Source organism: Bos grunniens, chromosome 24 (assembly GCF_055505025.1).
Source record: "Bos grunniens cultivar Pamir isolate PY7600 chromosome 24, Bosgru_T2T1.0, whole genome shotgun sequence".
In the NCBI taxonomy this organism is placed as follows: domain Eukaryota; kingdom Metazoa; phylum Chordata; class Mammalia; order Artiodactyla; family Bovidae; genus Bos; species Bos grunniens.
In genome coordinates, this window is record NC_141188.1 from 44859245 (window position 1) to 44886564 (window position 27320).

At 42.3% G+C, this 27320-nt stretch overlaps 1 protein-coding gene across 8 annotated transcripts in view; it reads left to right on the plus strand.

Annotated features, from left to right (window-relative positions):
* Positions 1-27320, plus strand: part of LOC147346182 (nucleoporin SEH1) — a 96779-nt gene that overhangs the window by 56632 nt on the left and 12827 nt on the right. For 5 of the 8 annotated variants that reach the window (XM_086373287.1, XM_086373279.1, XM_086373280.1 and 2 more), the window contains 20 exons: positions 1080-1310; positions 5715-5840; positions 6032-6175; positions 6276-6339; positions 6758-6897; positions 6995-7087; positions 7534-7652; positions 8284-8460; positions 9720-9810; positions 9958-10134; positions 12543-12803; positions 13035-13150; positions 14680-14789; positions 17527-17677; positions 19966-20141; positions 20666-20789; positions 22147-22252; positions 22657-22861; positions 23825-23904; positions 24736-24831. In XM_086373287.1, the coding sequence (XP_086229413.1) occupies positions 1080-1310; positions 5715-5840; positions 6032-6175; positions 6276-6339; positions 6758-6897; positions 6995-7087; positions 7534-7652; positions 8284-8460; positions 9720-9810; positions 9958-10134; positions 12543-12803; positions 13035-13150; positions 14680-14789; positions 17527-17677; positions 19966-20141; positions 20666-20789; positions 22147-22252; positions 22657-22861; positions 23825-23904; positions 24736-24831 (2787 nt within the window). The remainder of the gene's footprint in view (positions 1-1079; positions 1311-5714; positions 5841-6031; positions 6176-6275; positions 6340-6757; positions 6898-6994; positions 7088-7533; positions 7653-8283; positions 8461-9719; positions 9811-9957; positions 10135-12542; positions 12804-13034; positions 13151-14679; positions 14790-17526; positions 17678-19965; positions 20142-20665; positions 20790-22146; positions 22253-22656; positions 22862-23824; positions 23905-24735; positions 24832-27320) is intronic. The other 3 variants (XM_086373281.1, XM_086373282.1, XM_086373284.1) reach the window with 2 other exon arrangements.

Consider the following 27320-nt stretch of genomic DNA (forward strand, 5'->3'; position numbering starts at 1 on the left):
GGTCTCCTAACTTGGAATCTTCATTGCATCATGTGGACTCAGTTTCAACACATGAGTTTAGTTGCTTTGAGGCATGTGGGAGCCTAGTTCCTTGACCAGGGATCAAACCCACATGCCTCATATTGCAAGGCAGGCACTCAACCAGTGAACCACCAGGGAGGTCCTTAACATGACCATTTGAAATGCCTGGAAACACAGTTTCAACATGAGAATAGGAGTCTCTCACATGATCCATCACAGCCACTGACTTCTAGACTCTAGACCCTGTGGGCTTCAGCAAGTGGGGAGGATGGGAAGCACTGTCAGCAGCTCCTCACAGACAGATGTTGGTGGGCGGGTTTACTCTTTCCTCTTAGCTCCTAGTGATGACCTTGATTTACCTAATTAATAAGACTGTACTCTCTCTCTTTTTTCCCCGACTCTTCCCCTCTGATCCTGAGGGCAGAGGAAAACAAGTGGCTGGAGAAAGGGTTGAGGGTGAGAGGTGGTGAGAATGGAGGAGCATGTAGGAGGGAATGTTGTCTCTGGAAGTGGGAGTAAAGAAGATTCTCATTTAGGGTGAGGAGGGAGGGGTTTGAATGAGTCAGAATCGTAAACTTGGAGGCCTGACAAGGAACCTTGGAAATGAGTCTGCACACAGCTGCAGAGACCAGGTACCAGGTAACGTCCAGGGTGAGAGGTGGGTCCTAGGGTGATGTCCAGGGCTGAAAGTGCTGCCATTTCCAGCACCCTTTCAAAGAAAGTGGAGGTAAAAATAACTTGAAGTCCTTATGGGAGTTCCCTGGCGGTCCTGTAGTTAGTATTTCGCATTTTCATTGCCTCAGCCTGGGTTTAGTCCTTGGTTGGAAAAGGTCCCACGAGCCATGTGACATAGCCAAAAAAAGAAAAAAAACGTCCTGATAAATTTGACTGGTTTTATTTTTCCAGATATCGAATTGTGAGACATAGGTGTTTTTGTAGAGCTAACGTGTAGATTTGGTAGTTTGACTCTGAAAACAGATCTTAAGCTCATTGTTTTTTCCTCCTGATTTTCAGTGTGAAGTTGTTTCTTAACAGACCACATGTCTCTTCTTTTTAAGGTGGATTTTTCAGCTTATCCTTGTTTAGTTTTCAAGAATAGAGTCATCATAAGACCTCATGCCACAGAAGAGATTAAAGTGCTCTTCATACCGTCTGATCCTGGGATCTTCCGATGTATATTCAGTGTTGCTTCTTGGCCATTCTCAGCCGACGCAGAGACCGTGGCACAGGCGGAAGCCCTGGCCAGCAGGGTTGTCCTCACTGCCATTGCTGAGACTCCCATGATCGAGGTGACTCTCTGTGAGCGGGTCTTTGTCACACCTGGGATTTTAATGAGGCTGTGTAAACTTTAGAAGTAATATTTGGGTAAAATGAATTTGTGGATGACTGCCAGAAAGTTACAATCAAGCTAAACATTGGCTCTTAATATCTTCTTATTCCAAAATTTAAAATTATTTCTGGGAATTCCCTGGTGGTCCAGTGGTCAGGACTCTGTGCTACCGCTGTCAAGGGCATGGGTTCAGTCCCTGGTCAGTGAACTCAGGTCCCACAAGCTGCAGAGCACTGCCAAAAACAAGACACTTGAAATTATTTCTGTTGTTTTATAGAAGCACAGGTATACTTGGTAAGAAGTGTGTAAACAAAGTACAACATTAAACCCAGTTTTCCGGCTGGTTTCCATTCTGTAGTTTGATGTGTGGAGATAAAGCACCACATTCAGATTCTTTCCTCCAGTTTTTTTTCCATACCTGAAAACGTTCCTATTCTACAATCTCCCCTTTTCTGGAAGTGAAAGAAATTAGGTCTAGCCCAGTTGGGACAATGAAGTGCCTTCTGGATAGGAGGCTCCTTAGAACAGTGGCTCTTTACCCTGGACATTGAAATAACTGGGGGTTTTAGGTGCACCCCAATACCTGGTCCCACCCACATCAGCTAATCAGAATCATGGGAGGGGGAGGACGTGGCCAAGTAGCAGTGATTTCTAAACCTCACCGGATGATTACAGACTGTAGCATTAGTTAACACGTGTGGCTGCACATGCAGTGTCTTATTGGTTGTGAGTAGAATCAGAACTAGCACCCTGAACACGATTTGGGAACCAGCGAGGGGGTGGGCTGGGTGCAGAGCAGGATGAGCAGAACATACTTCCCGGTGATAGAGACTGAAGGGCCTGCGGTGGAACCTGACGTGAGTTTAGCCACCCTCACTGGGTCTCTGAACTGCTCCCACTGCACCCATTTTATTCTTTGACTCAGAGAAGCTCTAACTGTGCTTCTGTTTCAAGGTGAGGTATGGGTGGGATTCCCCGAGGAGACTGATGAGGACCTTGTGGGCCTCCTTTCTTGCATGCACATGCTTTTCTTTGTCCTCCCTGGGGCTGTGCTTACTGCCTGGGCTTAGCAGTTTACTTGTCCATGGTGTGGAGAAGGAAGTAGAGTTTGTGGAAGTTCTGTTATTACAACTCTTAGTGATCTTTATATTATGCTTAAGTGGCATTGTATGAATTTTTCAATCAGCTGTGCCATGCTTGTTCCAGGGTAGGGACTCTCAGCTTTGGCACCATTGCCATGTCTGACTGGGTGGTGGTTATGTGGTGGAGGCTGTCATGTACAGTGTGGGGATCTTAGCAGAGCCCTGGTCTCTGCTCACTGGGTGTCAGTAGCATCTGCTTTCCCTCAGTTGTGATGACTTTACCAAATTACCCCTATTTGAGACAGTGTCATTGACTTTCTGTGTTTCAGTACATTCCACTGACCAGGCTTTTGAACCTGTCCTTAAACAGACTACATTTTTAAAAATTTTTATTTAAAAAACTTTATTTTTTATTGAAGGATAATTGCTTTACAGAATTTTGTTGTTTTCTATCGAATCTCAACATGAATCAGCCATAGGTATACATAAATCCCTTCCCTTTTGAACCTCCCTCCCATCTCCCTCCTCACCTCATCCCTCTAGGTTGATACAGAGCTCCTGTTTGAGTTTCCTGAGCCACAGCAAATTCCTGTTGGCTATCTATTTTACGTATGGTAATGTGAGTTTCCATGTTACTCTTTCCATACATCTTACCCTCTCGTCCCCTCTCCACATGTCCATAAGTCTGTTCTCCATCTGTTTCTCTATTGCTGCCCTGTAAATAAATTCTTCAGTACCGTTTTTCTAGATTCCATATATATGTGTTAGGATACGATATTTATCTTTCTTTTACTTACTTCACTCTGTATAATAGGTTCTAGTTTCATCCACCTCATCAGAACTGAGTCAAATGTGTTCCTTTTTATGGCTGAGTATTATTCCATTGTGTATATGTACCACTTCTTTATCCTTTCATCTGTCGATGGACATCTAGGTTGCTTCCATGTTCTAGCTATTATAAATAGTGCTGCAATGAACAATGATATACATGTGTCCTTTTAAGTTTTGGTTTCCTCAGGGTATATGCCTGGGAGTGGGATTGCTGAGTCATATGGTGGTTTTATTCCTAGCTTTTTAAGGAATCTTCATACCATCTTCCATTAGTGGCTGTATCAATTTACATTCCCACCAACAGTTCAAGAGCTTTTCTCCACACCCTCTCCAGCATTTAGTGTTGGTAGACGTTTTGATGATGGCCATTCTGACCAGTGTGAGGTGATATCTCACTGTAGTTTTGATTTGCATTTCTCTATTAATGAGTGATGTTGAGCATCTTTTCATGTGTTTGTTAGCCATCTGTATGTCTTCTTTGGAGAAATGCCCGTTTAGGTCTTTTTCCCACTTTTTGATTGGGTTGTTTGTTTTTCTGGTATTGAGTTGCATGAGTTGCTTGTATATTTTGGAAATTAATCCTTTGTCAGTTGTTTCATTTACTATTATTTTCTCGCATTCTGAGGGTTGTCTCTTCACCTTGATTAAAGTTTCCTTTGCTGTGCAAAAGCTTTTAAGTTTCATTAGGTCCCACTTGTTTACTTTTGTTTTTATTTCCATTACTCTAGGATGTGGGTCATAGAGGATCTTGCTTTGATTTATGTCACTGAGTGTTCTGCCTATGTTTTTATGTAAGAGTTTTAAATTCTGGTTTTACATTCAGGCTACATTTTTGTAGCAGAAACAAAAACTAAGTAGTATTTGAGGCTGTCATGTTTTGACAGGCTCGTGTAAGTCACACTTAGTGGCGTGGTCTGCTCCTTGGAGTCACATGACTCACTTGAAGAAACAGTGATGGCTGTGTCCCAGCCCTAGAGACTGCGATTTCACTGGTCTGGGGTGTCATTTGAGCTCTGAGTCCAGCGCACAGACAAGCCTGGGGACTTCAGTGTAAGGGGTGGTTCAGCCTTAGCCCAGTGGAGCAGAGCCTTCCAGGAGGAGTAGTTGGACCTGAAGGTGCAGGAGGATATGATGGGGGAGCAATGTCCCCACGAGAGATGGTTCAGGGACTTCACACAGAGGCTGCATCTGTGAGACTGCTCAGTAACCTTCCTGACTTGTTAGAGGCTGTCCCAGGTGGCTGTAGCGAACATGACATTTTATGTGTACGTGCTTTTATTCTGGCTCTTTGTGGCCGCTTGCTGACATGTGTTCCCTGAGGAAACATGTGAGTGCCTGTTGTTGCTGACGTGCTGTCATTAGATTGTGAACTGTTTGCTTCCTTCGTGGATGTAAAGTTCCAGTTTTGACTCCTGTTTGTGTTGACTGTGGTGTTGAGCGTCGTTTCTTATGTCTGTTAGCTGTCCTGGCCTCCTCTTCTCTGAACTGCCTATTCATATTTCTTGCCCATTTTTATTTATTTTTGAATGTCTTTATAAATTTTTGTAGATGTTCTTTGTATTCTGGAGTATAAATCCCTGCCAGTAGTTATGCTTTGTGATTATTTTCTCCCATTTCTTGGTTCTTCAACACTATGGACTTTATCCCCCGTTTCGTTGTGCTGAAATTTTCAGTATAACCTAGTTAGCCAAGAACCTATCTCCCACACATAAAACAAGGCTTGATTTTTGTTTCCCCCAGAAAAGTAACCCTTGGAAAATTGCTTCAAATTCACTTCTTGAGGGTCAGGGTTAGCTTTCCTGTGACCATGTGAATGGATGTCTGTGTGGAATGCTCAATAAAGTCACTTGATAGAACTAGTTTTTAAAAAAAGTGGGGGAGACTGAGAAATTGAAGCAGATCCAGGGATTATTCCTGGTGCTTTGTAAATGTTGGATGTTATATATTTACCTTTTAGATTCCACTCTTAAGAAGCAGTGTGGTTAAGTGGTCAGGTTAGAGGTCTGGAGTATCACATGCAGAATCAGCCAGGGCAGCCTCCTGTGTTCTGTGAAGGAGGACTTCTCTTGGAACCGTGTCCAGTGATGGCATCGCTCAGAGATTTGAGGAGTGCCGTGGGTTCAGTGTGGATGCACATGGAGACTTGGCTTTGTGGGCACGTGAAGGCAGCACTACATCCATGGTAGTGAAGAGCCTAAGGGCTTGACTAGCAGTCTTCTCAAAGCAGCCTCAGCTTACCTGTAACTTTGTTCTGTGTAGTATATTTGGGTACATGGACTACATTAAAAAAATTTTTTTTTTGGTAGAAAATAGCAATTGTAAAGTAGCCCTTGGAATTTCAGGTAAGCTTACTGTTAACACTGACTATTTGTGGCTAGAAGGGCAGTGATATAAACTGTCATATTTAGTAATATATTGTTTCTATAAATCCCTTTTCCCCCCATAATTAGGTAGAAACAGAAAAGAAAGGTGTTCTTGATTTTGGCGACTTGACTTACGGAAGCTGGAAAGCTCTACCTCTAAAACTGGTGAACAAGACACATGCCAACATCCCCATCAGACTCATTATCAGTGCTGTAAGTACGCTGCTCATGAGGGATCTTTCACAGAGTTTCGTGGACAAGTGTTGTAGGTACAGCTGGTAGCATCCTTGGCTGACTTCTGTCAAGAATGTCAGTGTTTTTGTTAAGGCTCTGTGAACAGATGTAGCCTCCCACCAGCACGACACCATTGGCTCTGCTGAAGTAGCCCCTCCCGTTTCTGACAGAATGCTGTGGCCTGGCGCTGCTTCACCTTTTCCAAGGAGCCCATCCACGCAGCTCTGAGAGCATTGCCTTATGCCCATGCAATCGCGCAGCTGGCTGCCCCATCAGTGATCAACCACATGATGCCTGCCAGTGACGACGGACAGGTAACTGGGAGGTGGAGGGACTGGTTTAGAATTAAGAAGGAAGTCAAGTTCCAAACTACTTTTCTTTCACTATATATGCAAAAGTTTTTTTATTTTACAGGATCCAGAATTTCTGGTAATTTGGGTTCTTTTCCATAGTCCAAAGAAACAGATCACTTCTTCAGGTATCATGTTTACGTTTTATGGTATTTGCTTTACTCTGTAGTTAAATAAACTAGCAAGTTGAGGCTTATTTCTTCCATCAGTGAATGTGTCAGATGTTCCCTGTAATTTGTCAGTATTTTATGATGTTTTAAAATTGGGCAGACAGCATGCTATTTTGGGTCAAACCCATCCAAATATGGGTAACCTAAGCATGTACCACTGAAGACCTTTTGGGATCTTTTCTCTTAACTGATGTTATCTCATCTGTCAGATATTTTCTTCCTTTTTCTCCTCCACTCATTTCCGTTTCTTTCTGAGTTCATTAAAAAGTCATTTCACTTAAGATTTTTTTGTACCCCCAAGGGCATAGTGTTGGACCATGTGTGGCATTTAGGATTAAATAACTGTTGTCTGAACTAAAAGAATGACCTTTTATAGAGATTCTAGACTCAGCAGAAGAATTTTTGGCAAGAGTCGATATAGAAGTTGATAGTCCAAACCCGACACCAGTCATTAAAAGCATCAGTCTTCGAGCAAGAACAGGAATTGCCCGCATCCATGCCCCAAAAGACCTCCAGGTACCCTGGGCTCCTCCCTTTGCTGTTATCATATGTCCACGTTGATTCCATGCTAAGTATGATATTTAAAAAATGCCTGCTTTATTCCGTCCCCTAGACTCTGCACTTGTTTGCCAGTGTGGCTTCCTCAGCAAGGCAGTACTTACCTCTGAAAAATGCTGGGAATATTGATGTCCACCTGGATATCAAGGTAAGAATTTGCATTGGAGATGGTAGCTTATTCTCTTGGACTGAGATGATCAGTGACCCCCTCGGGTTCTGAAGGTTGCTGTCTGCCAACCTTGTCTGGGGCTGGGGAGGTGGCGGGATCAGGAGGAAGAATCAGAGCTAGTGTTGCCCGAGCATAAGGCAGATGACAAAGAACTTCAGCTGGGGTGCTTCACATTGTACCACAAGAACTAAGCCCCAGATTAGTTCCCTGAAGACATGTTACGCTGTAGCTGGTGGGGTGGAGGACAGGATCCACGTGTGTAGATGTCACTTATGATATGTTTGGGTGTGTGAGGGGGTGTTCGCAGTCAGGAAGTAAGGATGGGCGGGGCTCTGGTGGACAAGGAGGAGGGAAGATGTATGGTCATCAGTGGGAGACAAGGGCATGGATGCGTGAAACCTGTGACTTATTACATCAACATTTAGATCCCAGATCAAGGAAGTCACTTTTCAGTGGACCCAGAGAAACTATTCCTTAAACCTGGAGAAGAGCATGAAGTTATAGTTTCATTTTCTCCAAAGGATCCCGTGGGCTGTGAGGAAAGGTAATGTAAAGCTGTTCACCATGGCGAGTTTGTGCTCTAGTCTGTGGCTAGGAGGACAGAGAACATGCTTCACTTCCTGTGGCAGACAGCATAGCTCTTTCCTTTTGCCACAGACCTTCTTTCTCTTCACTGAAAATCTTGTAAACCAACTGACTAGAAATCACTATTTTCAAATATATTTGAAAGTATTACCGTGTTTCTCACTAACCTCTCCTCTCCAAGGACACCATCCGTTGACCTTGTCAGTTGTTAGAGATATTTCCCCACTCCTCCTCCAAATCCTGAGTGAACATCACCATACACTGGTCAGAGCATCCTTGTCTCCGGCTTGTGAACTTGCCTGGTACATATAGCTTAGCCCAGCCCCCTCCTGCCTGGGTAGAATCTCCACCCAGAGGCTTTCCTCAGCCCTACCCGGATTCCTCGCCTGTGAACTCCTTTCCTCTGCACTCAGGCACGTGCCTGTCTCCTTCCCCACTGGCTTCCTCCTCTGGGACATCAGCTCTGAGGAAGGGCGTGCATTGTGTCCTCAGCATCCAGCTCAGGCTCTTGGATAAAGGAAGCGGGTAGGACAGTAGTTGCTGAAAGAATTGAGTTCTGAACACTGAACTTAGATGGTTTTCTTTGCTAGGATCTTGAAAATATTCGTGCAGCCATTTGGCCCTCAGTATGAAGTGATGTTAAAAGGTGAAATAGTTTCTTCGGGAAATAGGCCTCTGGCACCTGAATCTCTCACCTCAGATATTCCTTCGATTTTATCCAACAAGCAGTTTCTGGCCTGGGGAGGTGTCCCCCTCGGTAGAACACAGTGAGTATGCACAGCAGCTGTCATCACCGACTGCTATTCTTCGCTGTCTCCATGACGACCATGTTCACGTTCTTAGAACTGAAATAAAACTATCATATTCAGTATTCATCCTACCATGAATTCATATCATTTTTCATGTTCTTAAAATACAAGCCAAAAAAATTAGGTTTCAGTTTTCTTAAGCTCTTTGGTGAATTCTCTGCTGATGACCAAACTTAGGCAGCTACAAGTATCTTGGTTCCTTCTCTGGAAAGCACTGGGGGCCAGTGGGAAGAAGGAACAGCGACGTTGCCTCTTAGAGGCCTTTACGGTCCAGCTGGTGAAGGGTGGTTTTCCGTGGGCAGCTCTAGTGAAAGCACTCTCAGCTAGACTCCTGCATTGTCCTGCATGGCCCTGGGTTTTAGGACCGTCCTCCCCAGCGGCTCCTGTGCCCATGCAGCCAGTCCATCTCTGAACATTGCACTTGGTTTTAATTGGCTTTGTTTTCATGAAAAAAATTTTTTTCTGCAAGTCTTTTCCAGGCAGAGTACCTGTGGAAGGCTTTTCTTGGGTGTGCTAATAACCAAAGGTCTTTGATTTTACTCTGAGGTTAATTAAACTCAGCATTTCCTTTTTAATACAAGGTACACAAGGCATAGACCACAGCTTAGATAATTTAACTGTTAATTTTCAAAATTTGTGTAAAATAGAGGTTTATTCACATATTTTCTCTTCTCCAGTGAAGAGAGAATGCATGTATTTGCAGAGGCTGGAGGATTTTCATATTGCCAGCCAGCTGCAGTGCTACTTGCATTGTAAGTTTTTTAAAAGTTAGGTTAATTGCAGTATGCTGTTTAAAAGACTACTTTATGCAGATGAACCTTTTAAAGTAAAAAATCTGTACAACGTGCTTAGGACCCTTGTTTGCATGCAAGGTAGGTTTTGGAGCTAAGCATGGTCTTGACTAAATGAAATAGTTCATCTGTATTTTCTGATGACTATTGTGTAAAACAGATAATTCCTACACATAGAGTGTGGATAATAAGGACAGCTAAGGAGCTGTAACAGGAGAGATGAAACTGAAAGTCCTCTCCAATGTGGTGAGTCTTGAGTGCACATTCTCAGAAATGCGGAGTTCCAGGACTGTGGACCGCCACTCACGTGGCTTAGGCAGTCCGTCTGCCTCAATGCATTGCAGTCGGTTTTAACTGGTTTTGCTTTTATGATTGTAGCAGCATCCATGGAAGAAAACCACATTTTAAATGTGCCATTGTTTCTAGGCTTCAGAAACTAGCTTTAAGAAACAATTCTGCGTCTACAGCCCAGCATTTACGCCTGCTTGTCAGAGGACAAGACCAGGACTGCTTTCAGGTTTGTGGAGTACACGGCTCTGTTCTGTGTCACATCCTTTTATGTTCAGGCTGTCTTGCGTTGTTCGTCCTTGAAGAGTCTGTGTTACTGGCATGTTTTGTTTGTGCTGCTGCTCTGTCTTATGCAGAGGTTGTTTTTGAATTGTAGCTGCAGCACACTTTTGGCTCAGAAGAGCGATTGACCAGTAACTGTGAGGTCAGGATTCGTCCAAAAGAAGACATTTATATCTCCGTGTTATTTGCACCTACTCGCCTGTCTTGTATGTTGGCCAAACTCGAAATTAAACAACTTGGAGTTCGATCACAACCAGGTGTTAAGTTCACGGTAAGATAATTCTAACTGCTATTTTTTCTCCCATGGAGTTTATGATGTAACTATTGGTTAAATATTGGTAAATAATATGTACTCTTTTTTAAGTCAAAATATGTGATTGGTTACCTAGATTTACAGACAGATTAGAGAGTAATTATATACCTTGTAGAATTGTCCATTTTAAAAGCAGCCACCATAGTAATCCTGTAAAATAGGTCTTGTCTATTTCATTTCAATTTGAACTTCTCAGGAACCCATTGTTTGGTTAAGTCCAGATTGAACTATTTTAAGTTGTTGATTTTTCAAGTAACATTTCTTCTTTCAGTTCAGCAGGGTGTCTCCTGACATTACTTGTTAGACTCTGTTCTGTACACTAGGGATACACAGACAGGACTTTTCTGTGTTGTTTCTTCCCAGCATAATTTCAGAAGATTTCAAGTCATTTCTTTAGCTAGATTCAGGGCGTTAAGAGAGAAAAGTGATAAACCCTGGAGGGGAGGAAAGAGGAACAAGGGAGTCGGATGAAATCTAAGCTCTGTGAAAGCAGCTCAGAACTGAGCAGCTACTTGGCAGTGGAGCTGGGACTGCAAAGCTGGTCTTTGCCCTGGTGTCACAGAGGAAATGTGGAAAAGTCACAAGATTAACACCACCTAAAGGTTTTTTTTAAAAAGAATAGATACTTTTGGCAAATCTAACTATATTGGATGCTGGAGGTGGACACATGCTCTGTGGAGTTCTTCATGTGGCCTCATGAGCTGTGATGTGCTGAACAGCCTGCAGAGTGGTGGTTCTCAGCCACCAGGGCACACTTGGTGGTTTCTGGAGACATTTGTGGTTTTCACAGTTAGACTTTTGGTACCTGATGAGTGGAGGCCAGGGGTGTGGCCAGACACTCCCACAGTGCACAGGGCACCCCACATCAGATGGCCCAGCCCAGGGACCACTGTGCCAAGGTTGAGGAGTCTGCTCTAGTTGGGTTTTTAGTTTAGTTTAGTTTTGGCTGTGTAGGCTTGAGGGATCTTAGTTCCCTCAGTGATCGAACCCGGTCCCCCAGCAGTGGCAGCACAGAGTCCTAACCACGGGACCACCAGGGAAGTCCCTGAGAAGCCTGCTCTAGAGCAGATTTCTGGTTGAATCTTTGGGTCTGTGAGCATTACTCAGATTTCATTTTATTTAATCTTTCTTCATCTTTTAACCTTTTAGTCAATAGTCATTTGTGACTTCTTAGACTTTGAAAATACAGGAAGAATACTCATATTGAGTGTTTTCAAAAGCTGATTCTCCTTGTTGTTTTCTAGCTTCTTATGTAAGATTTACTGGCAAGTTTCTATGGGAAAAGAAAAATTAGAAATATTTTTGGCTCTTGGAACCAACAGAGCTCACCGTGGATGAGGTGGACTTTGCAGGAGTTCAGATCTGAAGCCCTTTAAATGCTGTTAATTTTTACTACAAGGCAGGCAATACTGAGTTTTCATCAGCCTGAGTTTAATTTTTCAAAATGTTATTGTATTTAATACATAACAACTTGAAATAAGCTACTGATGTTTTCAAGTTTGCAAAGGATTCTTTGGAATTTATTTTAATAATAAGGAATGAAAGAGCATATTTAATGGAGTGCATTTAAAGAGTTTGAAAAGTTTGTATCCTTGCAGGGTACCTGTTTCCTGCACTCCTCTTTATAGAGTCTGTTCTGTGACTCCTGTTTCCTGGTGGTGCTACACCCCTGGGAGCCCCATGGCTCAGAGTGCTTGGTCTACCCTGGAGCCTCCACTCTGCACCCCCATGGCCAGGCTGGTTGTCCCCTGAGGCCCATTTGAGTTCTGGCTTCTCTTTGGCACACTCCTGATTCTGCTGGACCAAAAGTTAATAAGAGTATATGCTCATAGATTTTTCTCCCCCCAAAACTTTTCATGTTGGAAATTTAAAATTACTGGAAATGTGAAAGAATTACTTGGCAAACATTCACATACACTTTCCCTTAGATTCTGCACTTAACATTGTGCTGTATTTCTTCTATCACATATTTAACCATCTTATCAATTTATCTTTTTTATGCATTTCAAGATAAATTTAAATATCAGTGTCTTTCATGCTGAACACTTCTTAAGCAAGCATATCAATACTAATCTTATTTTTCCTTTGTCATCTAAGCTTGGTTTCTGTAACAGTGAGAAATAATTATTCTTGGCATATGGGAAGGTAAATAATTTTGCACCTCTTTGGTTTGTTTTTCTCTTAAAGCAGAGTCTTTACTATAGATAAGGGCTTGATTGGCAGTGAGGTAACTATTAGCCAAAGTACACAAAGATGAATAATTTTAATTTCAGTAAATCCGTCTCATTGTCTTCTCTGACTATAATTTGATCTTCTGTTTTCTGCTTACATAAAAATAATTCTAGATGTTTGTATTCTGTTTTTAGATACCTTTGTCTGGATATGGAGGCACAAGTAACCTCATTTTGGAAGATGTTAAAAAATTATCTGACAGTTACATGGTAACAGTGAATGACTTAGTGCCTGGCCAGGAAAGTAGAATTGTTATTTCTGTCCGTAACACTGGCTCTCGAGCAGCTTTTGTTAAAGCTGTAGGTTTTAAGGATTCTCAGAAAAAAGTTTTGCTGGATCCTAAAGTATTAAGGATTTTTCCAGACAAATTTGTGCTGAAGGAAAGAACACAGGAAGTAAGTATGAAAGTATCTGCACTAAAAATACGAGCTCATTTTTAGGTTAAAGTAAAAATTATATATTTTATGGCTAAAGCTAACACCTTTTTGAAAGGAATATAGGATCTTATCTGATCTTGGAGGTGCTGTTTATGTGCATCAGTGTCTGCAGCCACTGTTTGTGTTCCTGTGACATTTATTCAGAGTGAAATATTTAATATTCACTCCTGATTTTTTTCTTGGCATCAGGATGTTACTATAATATATAATCCATCAGACAGAGAAAGCAGTTGTAAAACCACCACAGAACTGTCAACTATATACTTTTTTGGTGGAGATGAAATTTCACGTCAGCAGTATCGAAGGTGGGTTACTTACCTTACACCATGACGGGGAGCATTCATGGAAGTATTGAAGGCTTAACACTGGTTGGGATTTGTAATTTATGGAAGATGTTTTACTACTTATTAGTGAACTGGCAGATGAACAGTTTTGGTAAAATTTGTGTGACCGATAAGCTACCTGTAGGAGAGATACAGGTAGAAATAGCTCGTCTCCAGGTTTCCTTGCACTGAGTGTCCTTTTCTAAACATATATAGTGGCTTCTGCTCCTTTGTTCAGATAGGACCTTGGACTTCATCCTTGGACCATCTTGGTAATGATGGCAGATCAGTTTCTGAAAAGATTTAAAAACTACTGGAAGAAAGTATATTGTGTAAACACACCTGACGTGGAACATTTCTGAGAGTGTTGAGAATTATTTGAATGGATCAAGCTGTATTTTAGACATTGTAGGGTGTTTAATTACTTAAAACTTGTGCTTCTAAAAAAATTTAGTACACCAATTTAAATGTAGTTTTATATGCTGGCATGTTGTCAAATTTATATTTAGGTCTAAGTATGATTTAGACTTACTTATGAGTTGAAATCAGAGTTCTTATGTCACAAAATCTTTTTCCTTGCCTAAAGCTGAGTATGCGTTGAGTGGATGGAGGTCATGCCAATTCATGGTTCACGGGAAGTTACTGCCTCCCGGGAGGGTGGTGTGTGTGGGGGCCAGTCTCGCTTTCTTCCAGTGTGTTGTGTTGTGCTGTGTTTTCTGCTGATACACAGTTCAGGAAACTGTACTGTCAGTCTGTGGAGGACTATTAGAATGTTTAAACAAGCATTTAGTATTGAGTTAGTACGTAATAATAACACAGACCAAATGTGAAGGGTTCAACTTGGAATGTGGTTTTGTCTCTCAGTTGAGTATTTTAGATATAGAAACTGACATTTGGAGAAATTAGATCACAGTTTTTTTGTTTTTTCCCTTTCTCCCTATTGAAGTATAGAAATCAGTGTACTGCTCTATAAATCCTTTTTGCCATTAATTTATGGTAATGAGATTTCTTTTGTTTGTGAACTCAGTTTTGTAGAGAAATTCACTTTTCAGTTCTGTCACCTCAAAAGTCTCTAGAACAAGTCAGACAGACTGACAGAATTACATGGCAATTTAAATGTTTTCTTTTGATGCATTATTTGTATCATATTCTTGGTGTGTTTTTTCCTGAGACAAATTTCTAACTGACCAAATTATCACAAATATTATAAATGCATGACTTGAAAAGAATCTAATTTTTCTTCTTTCTGCTCTTCTGTCAGAGAGTTGTTGTTTTAATGTGTTTACCTGAAAATGATGATGTATATATGCCACCATGTATAGCTTTTAAGGGAATGTCCAAAACAAGTTTTCAGTTTAAAATTACGTATATTGTGAACTAAGGCATAATATCTATTTTTCTAATGCACCATGATGTCAGTGGGATTTGCCAGTCATTGCCAGATGCATGGATAAAATCTAATGAAGGTTTTTTGTCTGTAAAACGCCTTTGAATAAAATCTCTACTGACAGAGCTGTGCTGCACATGCCGGAGGTGAGAGAGCGGATCCTGCCCAGTCTGAGTGTGCTGCACAGCATCGACTTTGCAGAAGCATTTCAGGACGAGCTGCTTGTAACTGAAGGTGGGAATTTTCGTGTATTTTATTTTATTTTAAATTTATTTTCTTATTTGGCTATGTTGGGTCTTAGTTGCAGTGTGTATGATCTTTTGTTGCAGTGTACGGGTTCTCTAGTTATGGCTCCAGGGCATGCGGGCTTAGTTGCTCTACAGCATGTGGAATCTTCATTTCCTAACCAGGGATCGAACCTGCATCCCCTGCATTGCAAGGTGGATTCTTAACCATCAGACCATCGGGGGAGTCCCTCAATATATTTTAGATCTTCTGGGTCCAGTGATATGATATAAGGAAGAAGTGTGTTGGTTTAGGTGTGATGTCAGGCTGAATTAGTCACAGCTCTGCTGTATGACTTCGGACAGATTACATCACTGAAATTCAGTTTCCTTAGCTATAAAATGAGAGGAATAATATTTGTATTGTCTGCACAGAGTTCTTGTGAACTCTTGTGAGTTCAGATAAGAGAGCTTTGCCTTGTAAATGTTAGATATTAATATGTTATTGCACTTAGTGTTTGGGTGGACTTGTGGGCAGAGAATGGTCATGATTAAACTCAAGTTATTACTGCTTAAGGTTTCATGATTTCACACTTATGCTCATTTTGAGATTTCTCTGCTCTTGTGCTGGGTGTGCAGTTTTTGGAGGATGTGATTGTGGTTGAGTGACTCTAATCTAGATATTTAGACCTGTTTGAGCTGAACAGTTCAAGTGTTTAGTGGTATTTATTCCTCATACAAAATATAAGAAAGGAGACATGTAAATTATGTAAAAATACATGTACAGATTTTCATCACAGTGTTCATTATAGGAAGAAGTTAGAAGTAACCTAAATGTCCAAGAATAGAGGATTGTTTAATCTTGCAAAAGAATATTTTTAAGCCATTCTGACAATATGATTCTATATTAAGTGACATGAAAAGCTCCTCATTTATTAAGAAAAACGTTATTTTTAAATTTTGCATGTAAGATCTCCATATGGTAAAAATAATATTTTATTTATAGTTAAGTGGGTAAAATTGCAGGAGTATACACACCAAAATACTAAGAATGGTTATAATCTGGTGGTAGAATTTCAGGCAGTATTGTCTTTTCCCCCAACTTCTATTTTCTAGTTTTTTAATGATAACACTTTATCATACTCTTTCTGAAGTGGGAAATGATAAGGAAAAAGGGTATTTATTCCTGTGTAGAGGTGACAGAGAGTAGTGTATGACCTTTCGGGCAGATTGGGAGTCTAGATATCTGCTTCAAGGGTGGGTTAGTTACAAAGAGTGGAAAGATTGAAAACAGCTGGAAAGAGTCTCAGATTTGGAGCTGAACCTCACTTCATAGCCCCACCTCTGCCAAGTCGGCTCCTCCAAGCTTCACCTTGCGTGTCCCTCCTCAGAGGAAGGAAGAAGCCATGTGGCAGGGCTAATCTGACTGTGCCCTGGACGCCATGGTGTAGCAGTAGTGAGTCCCGATGAGAACAGGGTCACGTGTACAGCTCTCGGCTCAGCCACAGGACTGATTGGGTGGACTTGGTGGGTGGGGAGTACAGGGCATGGTTACAGGGGTGGAACATGCATGCAGCCTGGCCTCTGGGGTCTAAAAGACCAAGGAGGACAGGTGGAGAAGTGCGGCAGGAAAGTTCTAACAGACCCTTTGTAGGGCTCAGGGGCCTGAAGAAGGGTGCCCTGCTGAGAGAGCAGGGAGGGGTTGTGAGGAAGAGAGGATGTGCACCATGGTGCCTGGGGAGGTGTGTTCTGGCAGAGGGAGCTGGTGTGCAAGCATTTGGAAGGGGATGTGTTAAAGGTCATGCTGACAAGCCCAGCCAAGCGCTCAGGTAACCTGCTGAGCCCCCCTGCATTGGGGCTGAGTGGGGGCTTCAGGTGGGTGGGTTCTCAGGCACCAGGCTGTACCCCAGGGTGTACTGGCCTCCTGGAGGTGCTGTGCGCGCTGCCCAGGTGGAGGGGGAAGGCAGCCCAATTGGTTTTGTGTTAATTGGTATAGTGGATCCCCATGAGAATGTTGCAGTTGAACTTTTTACATGATTATTTTGAAAAACATTTGTTTGAGCATATTACTGTGACAAGCATTCATAGTGGTCTTTTGCAAAATGTGTAATGATTGTGGCAAATAATTTCACAATTAAGCTTTTATAGTCAAGATATCTTAATATAAATCTCAATTTATACTTCTGTGTTCTTTCTGAAGTTTCATTTTAAAAATATATAATTCTTAATATTTAATTTCTATGTAAAATTCAGGCATGTTCTCTGAAAATTTCTCATTATGTGTGCATTCATTCAGGCGGGTTTATCTCTAGATAAACTGTCTGATCAGTCTAAATACATGCAGTTACCGCCTGGTTTCTGGATTTGCTGAGGTTAAGTGTCTGTGAGGTGGTCTCTCAGATCCATGCTTCAGATGCTGCATTCTGGAGTTGAGGTGATGCTGCCTCTGAGCACTGCAGAAACCTAGCAGGGTAATTTATGTCAGGGGTCAGGACGCTTGTTGTTATGTTACAGTAGGGGAAGACTGCAGTTCAGGGTGGGAAAGGAAGTGACCACAGTTCACCGCTAAGCACTGGTGCCGCTGTCACTCAAGTCCAGGGCAGAACCTGGGCTGCAAGTCATTGATGCTGATCTGTAGGGTCAAAATCGGAATGTCACCTGACCCCAACTAAGAAAGTACAAGAATATATGTAAATGGTGTGATTGTGTGAAGATTCATGTATTTCACACATTATTTTCTGTTTCAGTGTATGACCTTCCCCAGCAGCCCAATGATGTCCAGCTCTTTTATGGAAACATGCGTAAAATCATACTTTCAGTAATTGGAGAATTTAGAGATTCCATTTCCAGCAGAGAATTTCTTCCACCTTCTGCCAAACCTAGCTTGGAATTCAAAAGGTAAAACTAACAAAACATCTTTCGCCAGATTTCAAGATTATTTAATTCATAGTAGAGCTGATCCTTTCCCTTATACTTTGTGCTTTTTGTCTTGAAATGTTTATTTCAGCTTTATTTTTAAATTGAAATAATTCCAAACTTACAGAAAAGTTTAAAAATAGTATAGAGAACTTCCATACGCTGTCTGTACAGAAATTCCTGGTTGATGACATTTTATTATTTTCCATTATGTATAAGTGGCTTTCTCTGAACAAGGTATTTAGGAGTGAGTAGCAGGCATGATGACCAGTCAGCCCTGAATTTGCTGCAAATTAACCCCCTCATAGCCATGGCAGACCTGTCAAGGTTAGGATACTGACGTGATCCAGGACCACCATCTGGTCCGTGGATTCCCCATGTACCTGCCAGTTCCCCAGTGGTGCCCTGTGTAGCTAAGGCAAACAACAGAAAGGACACTGCCTCTTTCCACTTCCTCTTTGGTCAAGAATCTGAGATTACATGTGTGTTTGGTTATCTTGTCCCTTTATTCCCTTTCAATAAAGAGAGTTCTTTGGTCTTCTTTTCACGCCTGAGAAAACACAGGGTTGTTTAGCAAGTAAGATCTACAGAGTCAAAGGCGTTATCCAGAGTGAATCTTTGGTGCTGACTTGGGATGAAACAAGGAGAACCTGGGACTGCCCACGGTCCCCTTGGCAGTATCAGCTCTCCCCTCTAGCTTAGGTTTAACACCACATCCATAAGTTCTGGATTGATATGTGACACAGGAGGGAACTATTTTGATCATGAAAAGTATCTCATACTTTGATAATTATGTAACCTGTGTGAAGCTTTTCAAACAGCTGTGCCACATAAATTAGTAAGTTTCATATTTCTTTACCACGGACAATGGGAGACAGACCAGGTGCTGCCTGTGTCAGGCCTATTGTAGGTAAGGACCTGAGTCCATTTGCTATGGGATCTGGCGTTTGCAAGATGACAGGTGATTTGACCAAGCCATCTTTCTTTATTTCTCCTGGGCTTTCCTGGTAAAAGGGGAAAAGTAGGCTATTGGCCAGGGACCTTGCTTTTCTTACAGAGTGCAGGCCAATTACTTAATGAAATAGTCTTTAATTTCAGTGTCAACTTCAGGACACGCAGAGTGATGCTATTTGTTTCTCAGCGTAGTGTCTCTGGTGCTGAGCAGTGCTGGTTGTCCCATTACTGGGAAGATTCTTGCCAAGTTTCTTTACTGTAAGGTTAGTTAATAAATATCTTGAAGGAGTGTTGGAGTAAGTGACTTAAAAATGGTAGATGATCTTGTACCTTGCCAGACTTAGTGTGCCCAGTGAGGATGGATGGCTTCCTGACCCATGTTATATTCCTATCTCGGCTGCTGACTGGCGATTTTCTGATCTCACCTTTCTTTCTCCATTCTGCAGTTATCTTTCCATTCTGAGGAAGGAGTGTCCTTTTCCCTCTTATTCACGTGCTTCAGGGTGGACTTAGATTCAGGACCAGTCCCCTTGTCACTATTTGGTTCCCTGAGCTGCTCCCTGGTCCTGTGCCCATAGCACCTGTGGGCACCTCCTTATCCACAGACTCATCCTTCACTTCCTCTACAACCTGGAAACCTGCGTTGTGCCTGGATGCGGGCAGCAATGTGCTCATAGTTGTTAGTATTATTAGCATTGTGAAGCCAGTTATCATTATTCACTTAAAGATACACGAAGAGTTTTGTTGTTTTTCTTAAATTCTTAATATTGGGCATTTTTGTAGTAAATCTTATAAGATACTTCAGATTGCATGCAGAAGTTAAAGCAGGGAAGAAATTGTTGTGTATTCTAATTAAAGATTAGTAATATTTAACCTGGCTTCCCTGGTGACTCAGTGGTAAAGAATCTGCCTGCCAATTCAGGAGACCCCAGAGATGGGGGTTTGATCCCTAGGTCTGGAAGATTCTCTGGAGAAGGAAAGAGCAGCCCACTCCAGTATTCTTGCCTGGGAAGTCCAACTGACAGAGGAGCCTGGTGGTCTACAGTTACAGTCCATGGCATTGCAAAAAGTTGGACATGACAGAGTGACTAAGCACTTACACACACGCAATATTTAACCTATACTGTACTTTATGTTTTATACATTACTTTAAGAATACCCAATGGTAAGGATTTTTATTTGCTGAAAAATATACAGTATATAATGCACTTGTAGTTTTATCTGTTTTCAGATTTATGGGTAATTAATACAAAAATATGACACAATCTGCTTTTTATCGTTTTTAATCTCCTCTCTCTCTCTCTCTCTCTCTCTAGTGAATCTGGCAGTTGTGGGGCACATGGTGGTAACATTTCTTTGGATGTTTTGCCAGTGAAGGGTCCTCAGGGTTCTCCCCTTCTTTCACAAGCTGTTCCCCCACCTCAGGATAACTCGGCCTCAGAGGAAGTGTGGGCTGTCCACCCTGAGCACCTGGTCTTGGTTGCTCCTTCATGTGAGTGTGTCCCCAACGCCAGGACAAAAATCTGTCTGGGGCCCTGGCTGTCCCTGCTCTGTGCACACAGCTCTTGTAGGGAAGACCAGAATATTGTCCTAACGTGAGGCCACGGATCCCAGGCCAAGCTCCCATGAACAGACTCTTCCTCCTGCCACCCCTCCCCCCCACCCTGAGAATTCAATTGACACTTGGCCTCTTACCCTTAGCATTGGTACCGTTGGTCCAGAGGAGGAAGAAGTTCTAGTACCTATGTCTGTGCCCAAGATAACACAAGGGTAACAATTTCCAGGTTTCGTTTTTTGTCTTTGCTCAGTATTGATCTTATTCAGTATCTTTGTAGTTCCCAAGATTGAATGAAGATCTTGCTTTACCAGGAATTTGAAATTTCTGTCAGGGGCAGTTGAGAAAGCAAAATAAGTTGGTATTATAGTATATTTATGTAGGATTTGTTTTTGCTATTTATTAATCTTGGTCTTTATTATTAATGCTAAATGTGAGTAATGTTTTATCTGCTGTCATAGGTGATATGGCAAAAACTGGACGTTTCCAGATTTTAAATAATTCTATTAGGTTGCTGAAATTTGAGCTGTACTGGCCAGCACACTGCCTTACAGTGACTCCACAACATGGGTTTATCGCACCTGAGTAAGTATGACCTTGTCCACTGGATGTTATTCACATGCTTCATAGGCCATTTAAACTTAGTAGGATTTTGCCGTGTGCTGACTCTACAGAGCACCATGCGTGGTTCTGTGGGAACACACTGAGTTCAAGACTTATACCTCTTAGCGGTGGGGCCTGTCCACAGCCAGTTATAGTATCAACCTAAGAGGGTCAAGAGCTGAGTGAGATGGGAGAGAATTCCTAGAGTGGAATCTCCTGACACAGCTATGCCTCCAGAGTTACAGCATGGGATACATCTGTGCCTGGGGTGAGGGTGGTGGTCCCCAAAGCCCAGTGGTCCTGGCTTGTCACCTTGGGCCTGGCACCTTACTCTGCTGGTTTTGTCTAAGGACATTTTACAGACATGGCTTCCTGACTTCTGCTGTGTCTGAGCTATAGTCTAGCTTACTGTTTTCCACAAAGGATTAAACAGAAGTCTTTGGGGGTCAAGTGGTGATGAGCAGCTGCCCTGTCTGTGCAGCATGGTTATTGGTGGGGTAAGCCTCAGCTCTCCACTTCCTGGGAACAGTCCCAACTGGCACAAAACACACACACCTGAAAGTTGCTTCACATTTGGCAATAGCAGCTTTGCATGAGAGCAACTTGGAATCTGTTTTCTTTGCTTTTGCAAAATGATGGCGTATGGACTTAAAGAGAGTTTATTTGACCAAGACTGGGTTGAGGTAAGGTTAGGGACACTCCAGAGAAAGCCTGGAACCAAATCAGTCAGTTAAATACTTACTTGTTAATGGGTGAAAAACTGGAGGTGACAGGGCAGGTTGTCCACAGCAACTTGTGCATGGCCCTTCGTGTCGTGCTATTAGCTCGGCTATATTGGATGTGGGTATAGATCTCTCTTGTAACTGGTAGTGTCTCTTAAGTGACAGATCTGGTCACACTCCACATTTCAGTCTTTGTCATCCCATAGCTCTTGAGCACAGTGAGCACAGAAACCTGACCCATGGCGGGAGCGAAGAAGCACTCTTCTCCCCACCCGCATTCCAGTTACTCTCTGTGACAGTGACAGCTCAGAGTATTCATGGTAGTGGTCTTTCTCTAAAAATATTTAGTTTGAATTACTGTATGGACGCATTTCTGTGGTGTGGTCCATTTTCACATGAGCTTTGCCCTCAGGTTCTTGGCTTTACACCACTCAGCTTTTTGTCAGTCACCAAGTTGGGACTGAGGTAAAATCAGATGCACATGGGAGCTCACCGCTGTTCTCTGCTCTTTCTGAACAGTGGGGAAACTCGTGGTGGTCATTGATGGTGCAGTGTTACTTTATTGCTGTTACGGTCTACACTATTCTTGGTTCTCAGTATTCAATTCTTCTTTTAAGGAGTAAGATGCAAATTCTTGTGAGTCCCAATTCCTCCTTATCCACAAAACATTCAATGTTCCCGTGGAGCGGCTTGATCTATATACACTGTGACAATGGACAGAAGGTACTTAAAAAAAAATTTTTTTTTAATCAATATTTTTTTTGCAGTTTAAATGTTATAATCCTGTTGATGGCACTTACATTTCAGAAATCAAATTGAGGTCCTTTCAGCCCAAACAGCTTATGTAACTAGAGCACTTAGTACAGATTTTTCCACCAGTGAGCTGAGTAAGTTTCCTGGTGCAGCAGTGGGGAGTAGGGCCTGGAAGCCACCATTAACTTGAAAGTTCTGCTTTGAAAAAGAGGGGAGTAGGGAAAAAAGATCAAGTCAATAGCTACTTTGGGATCTGAATAGACTTTACTTTCTAAATTCATCAGTGTTTCAGTTGTTTGGCATTACTTTTGTCTACCATGATTAAAAAATAGGAATTAAAAAAAAAACATTAACTTCACTTTGTCTCATTTCAGAAAATTGTGAAGGTTCAAATTCGAGAAGACTTGACCCAAGAAGAACTTTTCACTCATTTGACCTCCGGCCCACTTGGAATCCTTTCCCAAGAAACTGAGCATGTAGTTAATCTGGTAAAACCAGCAGCAAAACCACCTTCCACAAAAGTTGAGCTAAGAAACAAGACAGTTACTTTTCCTCCAACAGAACCTGGTGAGACCTCAGGTATTGTATCACAAGGTTACGTCTTCAAATGTTGATAGGTGGGATCTAACAGCTCCTAGTTAACCGTAGTTCGAGACAGTGTTAACTTCAGGAGAAAATCAGCAGTTCTCGGAAATTGCTTCAGTGACAAATTATTTCAGCTCAATTCAAGGAAGCTAAAACTAGGCCTTCAGTTCAGTTCAGTTCAGTTGCTCAGTCGTGTCCAACTCTTTGCAGCCCCATGAATCGCAGCATACCAGGCCTCCCTGTCCATCACCAACTCCCAGAGTTTACCCAAACTCACGTCCATTGAGTCGATGATGCCATCCAGCCATCTCATCCTCTGTCGTCCCCTTCTCCTCCTGCCCCCAATCCCTCCCAGGCCTTTAGTAACTCTGTCTGTTCCAGGAGGCTTAGACTGTTTGTCAGAGCCATCCTTTCCCAACTCTCACTAGATCTTTGACCAGAGCTGCTGCTAAGTTAGTGGCCAGAGAGGAGAGGAAGGTGATGGAGCCAGGCCTCATCCCTTAGGCTGTGACTGCAGGTTCTGGGCCTGTCCTGCCTGCTCCACCTCCACCCCAACCCGGCCCTCCATCCAGGGCCTGAGAATAGTGAAGTGCTATGTGAAGCTCCTCCAAGCTTCCTCAGGGGCCTGGAATGGTGCTCTGTGCTTCCTCAGTACCTGATGAAGAACATGCTTTAGACCCTCGGTAACTTTTCCCTTTGGTTAAATACAAGATAGGGCATCTGTCAAATAGGACTTAAAAAATAATGTCGAAATACAAGACAGAGCATCTGAACCTAGAAAGTTAGGTTCACCTAACAGAACGGTTAGAGAATAGTGTGCTTGTTGGACTCAAAGGGATCTGATTGTATTTCTTCTCTGTGGTAAGGTAATCACAGTATTTATCACATATTATCATAGGGATCTGCTTGTTTACTTACCCCTCAAACAGTTTGAGTTGTGAAATGTGTTCCTTATAGGAAATTACCTAGAACTGGAGAATCATGGTGACACGGAAGTGAGGTGGCACCTATCATCTTTAGCTCCACCTTATGTCAAGGTCAGTGATAATTACCTCGAATACTCATTTTAATGTTTATGTAGGATGTTTAAAAATCTGGATTAGGACCATAAATTGAGATTACTGGGTTTTTGTTAATCTGCTTCATTTACTTGATTATTTCTGTCAGTGGAACTAACCTGCCCAGTCTTGTTCACATGGTGGTTTTAAGAGTCAGGCTAGAGAATGTAATGTGAAAATATCTGCTTGCTCTGTTTAGTGCTGTCTCCTGCAGTGCAGTTTTTTATCTGAAATAATTTTATTCTGAAAAATATATACAGATTTTATCCCAGACGTTTCTTTCTCCTGGTTCTGAGTGCTGCTGTGTGTTGGAGGCAGGGCTGAACTTTACTTGCCAGGGAGTCTTAGCCTGTGTGCCCACATGTGGTGTCTGCCAGTGGGCACCGCACAAGCTGTGTGCATCGTCACATGTTGTCACATGTGATACGGCCTTTCTGCTCTCTTCTTGGTGTGACCATCAAGGTTCTGAGCCATAATGTTAACATGATGTGTGCAAAAGATAGTGCTGGGCCCTCTGACAGGAAATGAAGTGCTGATATTGCGTGGGGGTGTTGGAACGCACACTCAGCAAGGTTCTTAAGGAAGCAGCAGTCCTCCAACAAGGGAGCAGCCTCCTGTAGAGCACTGCGGCTGGGGGTGGGAGGAGGGTCTGTGTCCAGTGAGGCCTGGTGTTAGCGGAGCCTGGGTGCTCCCGGTCTCCAGGAAACGGGTTTGTCCTCGATGCCTGTGAAGGCAGTGGTGTCACTGTGGAACCTGATCTGTTGACTTTTTGTTTTTTTAAATTTGATTGTTTAAATGGTGTCTTTGTAGGGAGTTGATGAGAGTGGAGATGTTTTTAGAGCTACCTATGCAGCATTCAGATGTTCTCCTATTTCTGGTGTACTGGAAGGCCATAGTGTCCAAAAGGTGAGTTCTGACATCTTTTCACAGCTGTCTGGTGGGAACATAGTGTCAACTGGCCAGGAGTGCCTCATTTCCACCCAGAAGAGTTCACTCCACCTGGATGGTGCTGCTCATAGCCAGGCTCCTGCGAAAGTGGCAGCAGCACACTGTGCTCCTGCAGCAGGACGTCTTGCTAGGTAACAACACCATGGTTGGTGTGTGATTGGTGCTCACTCATTCTGGTGTGAGCTTGTCACCTGGCTAGCCTGTGCTGGGAACATACTTCCAGGGGACTGATCCAGACAGTGGTTTTGTCAACCAGCCAGTCAAAAAGCTCTACCAGTGCTGATCTTGCACTCTAAAATAACTTTTTTTTAAAGGATTTGTACTATTTTAACATTGTATTTCTATTTCTTTTATTTGGATTATGATATAATATTATGTAAGTTATAGGTGCGTAATATAATGCCTCTTGAGAAATTTGTATGCAGGTCAGGAAGCAACAGTTAGAACTGGACATGGAACAACAGACTGGTTCCAAATAGGAAAGGGAGTATGTCAAGGCTGTATATTGTCACCCTGTTTATTTAACTTATATGCAGAGTACATCATGAGAAACGCTGGGCTGGAAGAAATACAAGCTGGAATCAAGATTGCCGGGAGAAATATCAATAACCTCAGATATGCAGATGACACCACCCTTATGGCAGAAAGTGAAGAGGAACTCAAAAGCCTCTTGATGAAGGTGAAAGTGGAGAGTGAAAAAGTTGGCTTAAAGCTCAACATTCAGAAAACGAAGATCATGGCATCCGGTCCCATCACTTCATGGGAAATAGATGGGGAAACAGTGGAAACAGTGTCAGACTTTATTTTTCTGGGCTCCAAAATCACTGCAGATGGTGACTGCAGCCATGAAATTAAAAGACGCTTACTCCTTGGAAGGAAAGTTATGACCAATCTAGATAGCATCTTCAAAAGCAGAGACATTACTTTGCCAACAAAGGTCCGTCTAGTCAAGGCTATGGTTTTTCCTGTGGTCATGTATGGATGTGAGAGTTGGACTGTGAAGAAGGCTGAATGCCGAAGAATTGATGCTTTTGAACTGTGGTGTTGGAGAAGACTCTTGAGAGTCCCTTGGACTGCAAGGAGATCCAACCAGTCCATTCTGAAGGAGATCAGCCCTGGGATTTCTTTGGAAGGAATGATGCTAAAGCTGAAATTCCAGTACTTTGGCCACCTCATGTGAAGAGTTGACTCATTGGAAAAGACTCTGATGCTGGGAGGGATTGGGGGCAAGAGGAGAAGGGGACGACAGAGGATGAGATGGCTGGATGGCATCACTGACTCGATGGACATGAGTCTGAGTGAACTCCGGGAGTTGGTGATGGACAGGGATGCCTGGCATGCTGCGATTCATGGGGTCGAAAAGAGTCAGACATGACTGAGTGACTGATCTGATCTGATTTTTAAAGATAATAATCCATTTGTAATTTTTATACAGTATTGGCTATATTCCTCATGTTGTATAATACATCCTCTTATCAATACCTTATTTTATGCCTAAATAGTTAGTACCTCTTAATCCTCTACTCCTATATTGCCCCTCCTCCATCCCCACCAGTGACTGCTAGTTTGTTCCATACATCTGTGAGTCTGCTTATTTTTTACTTGTATTTCTTAGAGTCTGTATATATAAGTGATATCATATAGTATTTGTCTTTCTCTCTCTGACTTTTTTCACTGGGCACAGTGCCCCCCAAATCCACCCATGTTGCTGCAAATGGCATGGTTTTATTCTTTTTCCTAATATTATATTGTGTGTGTGTACATGTACACACATACCATACCTTCTTTATACATTCATTTGTTGATGGACACTTAGGTTGCTTTCATATCTGCTACTGCTGCTAAGTCACTTCAGTCGTGTCCGACTCTGTGTGACCCCATAGACAACAGCCCACTGAACCACCTGGGAAGCCCTGCTGGGTCATATAGTAGTTCAGTTTTGTTTTTTGAGAAACTTCTGCACTGTTTTCCACAGTGGCTGCCCCAACTTACATTCCCACCAACAGTGTACAAGGGTTCTGTTTTCTCCACATTCTCGCCAACATTTGTTATTTGTATTCTTCTTGGTGATGGCCATCCTGACAGTTGTGAGGTGATAGCTCTTTGTGGTTTTGATTTTCATTTCCCTGGTGGTTTGCAATGTTGTGCATGTTTTCACGTACCTGTTGGCCATTTGCATTTCCTCTTTGGACAAATGTGTATTTAGTTCTTCTCCTCATTTTTTAATTGGCCTGATTTTTTGTCTGTGAGCTATTTATATATGTTGGATATTAACTCCTTACTGGTCATATCATTTGCAAATATTTTCCTCTATTCAGCAGGTTGTCATTTCATTTTGTTGATTGTTTCCTTTGCTGTGTAAAAGCTTAGGAGTTTAGTTAGGTCCCATTTGTTTATTTTTGCTTTTATTTCCTTTACTTTAGGAGACAGATTAAAAAAAAAATACT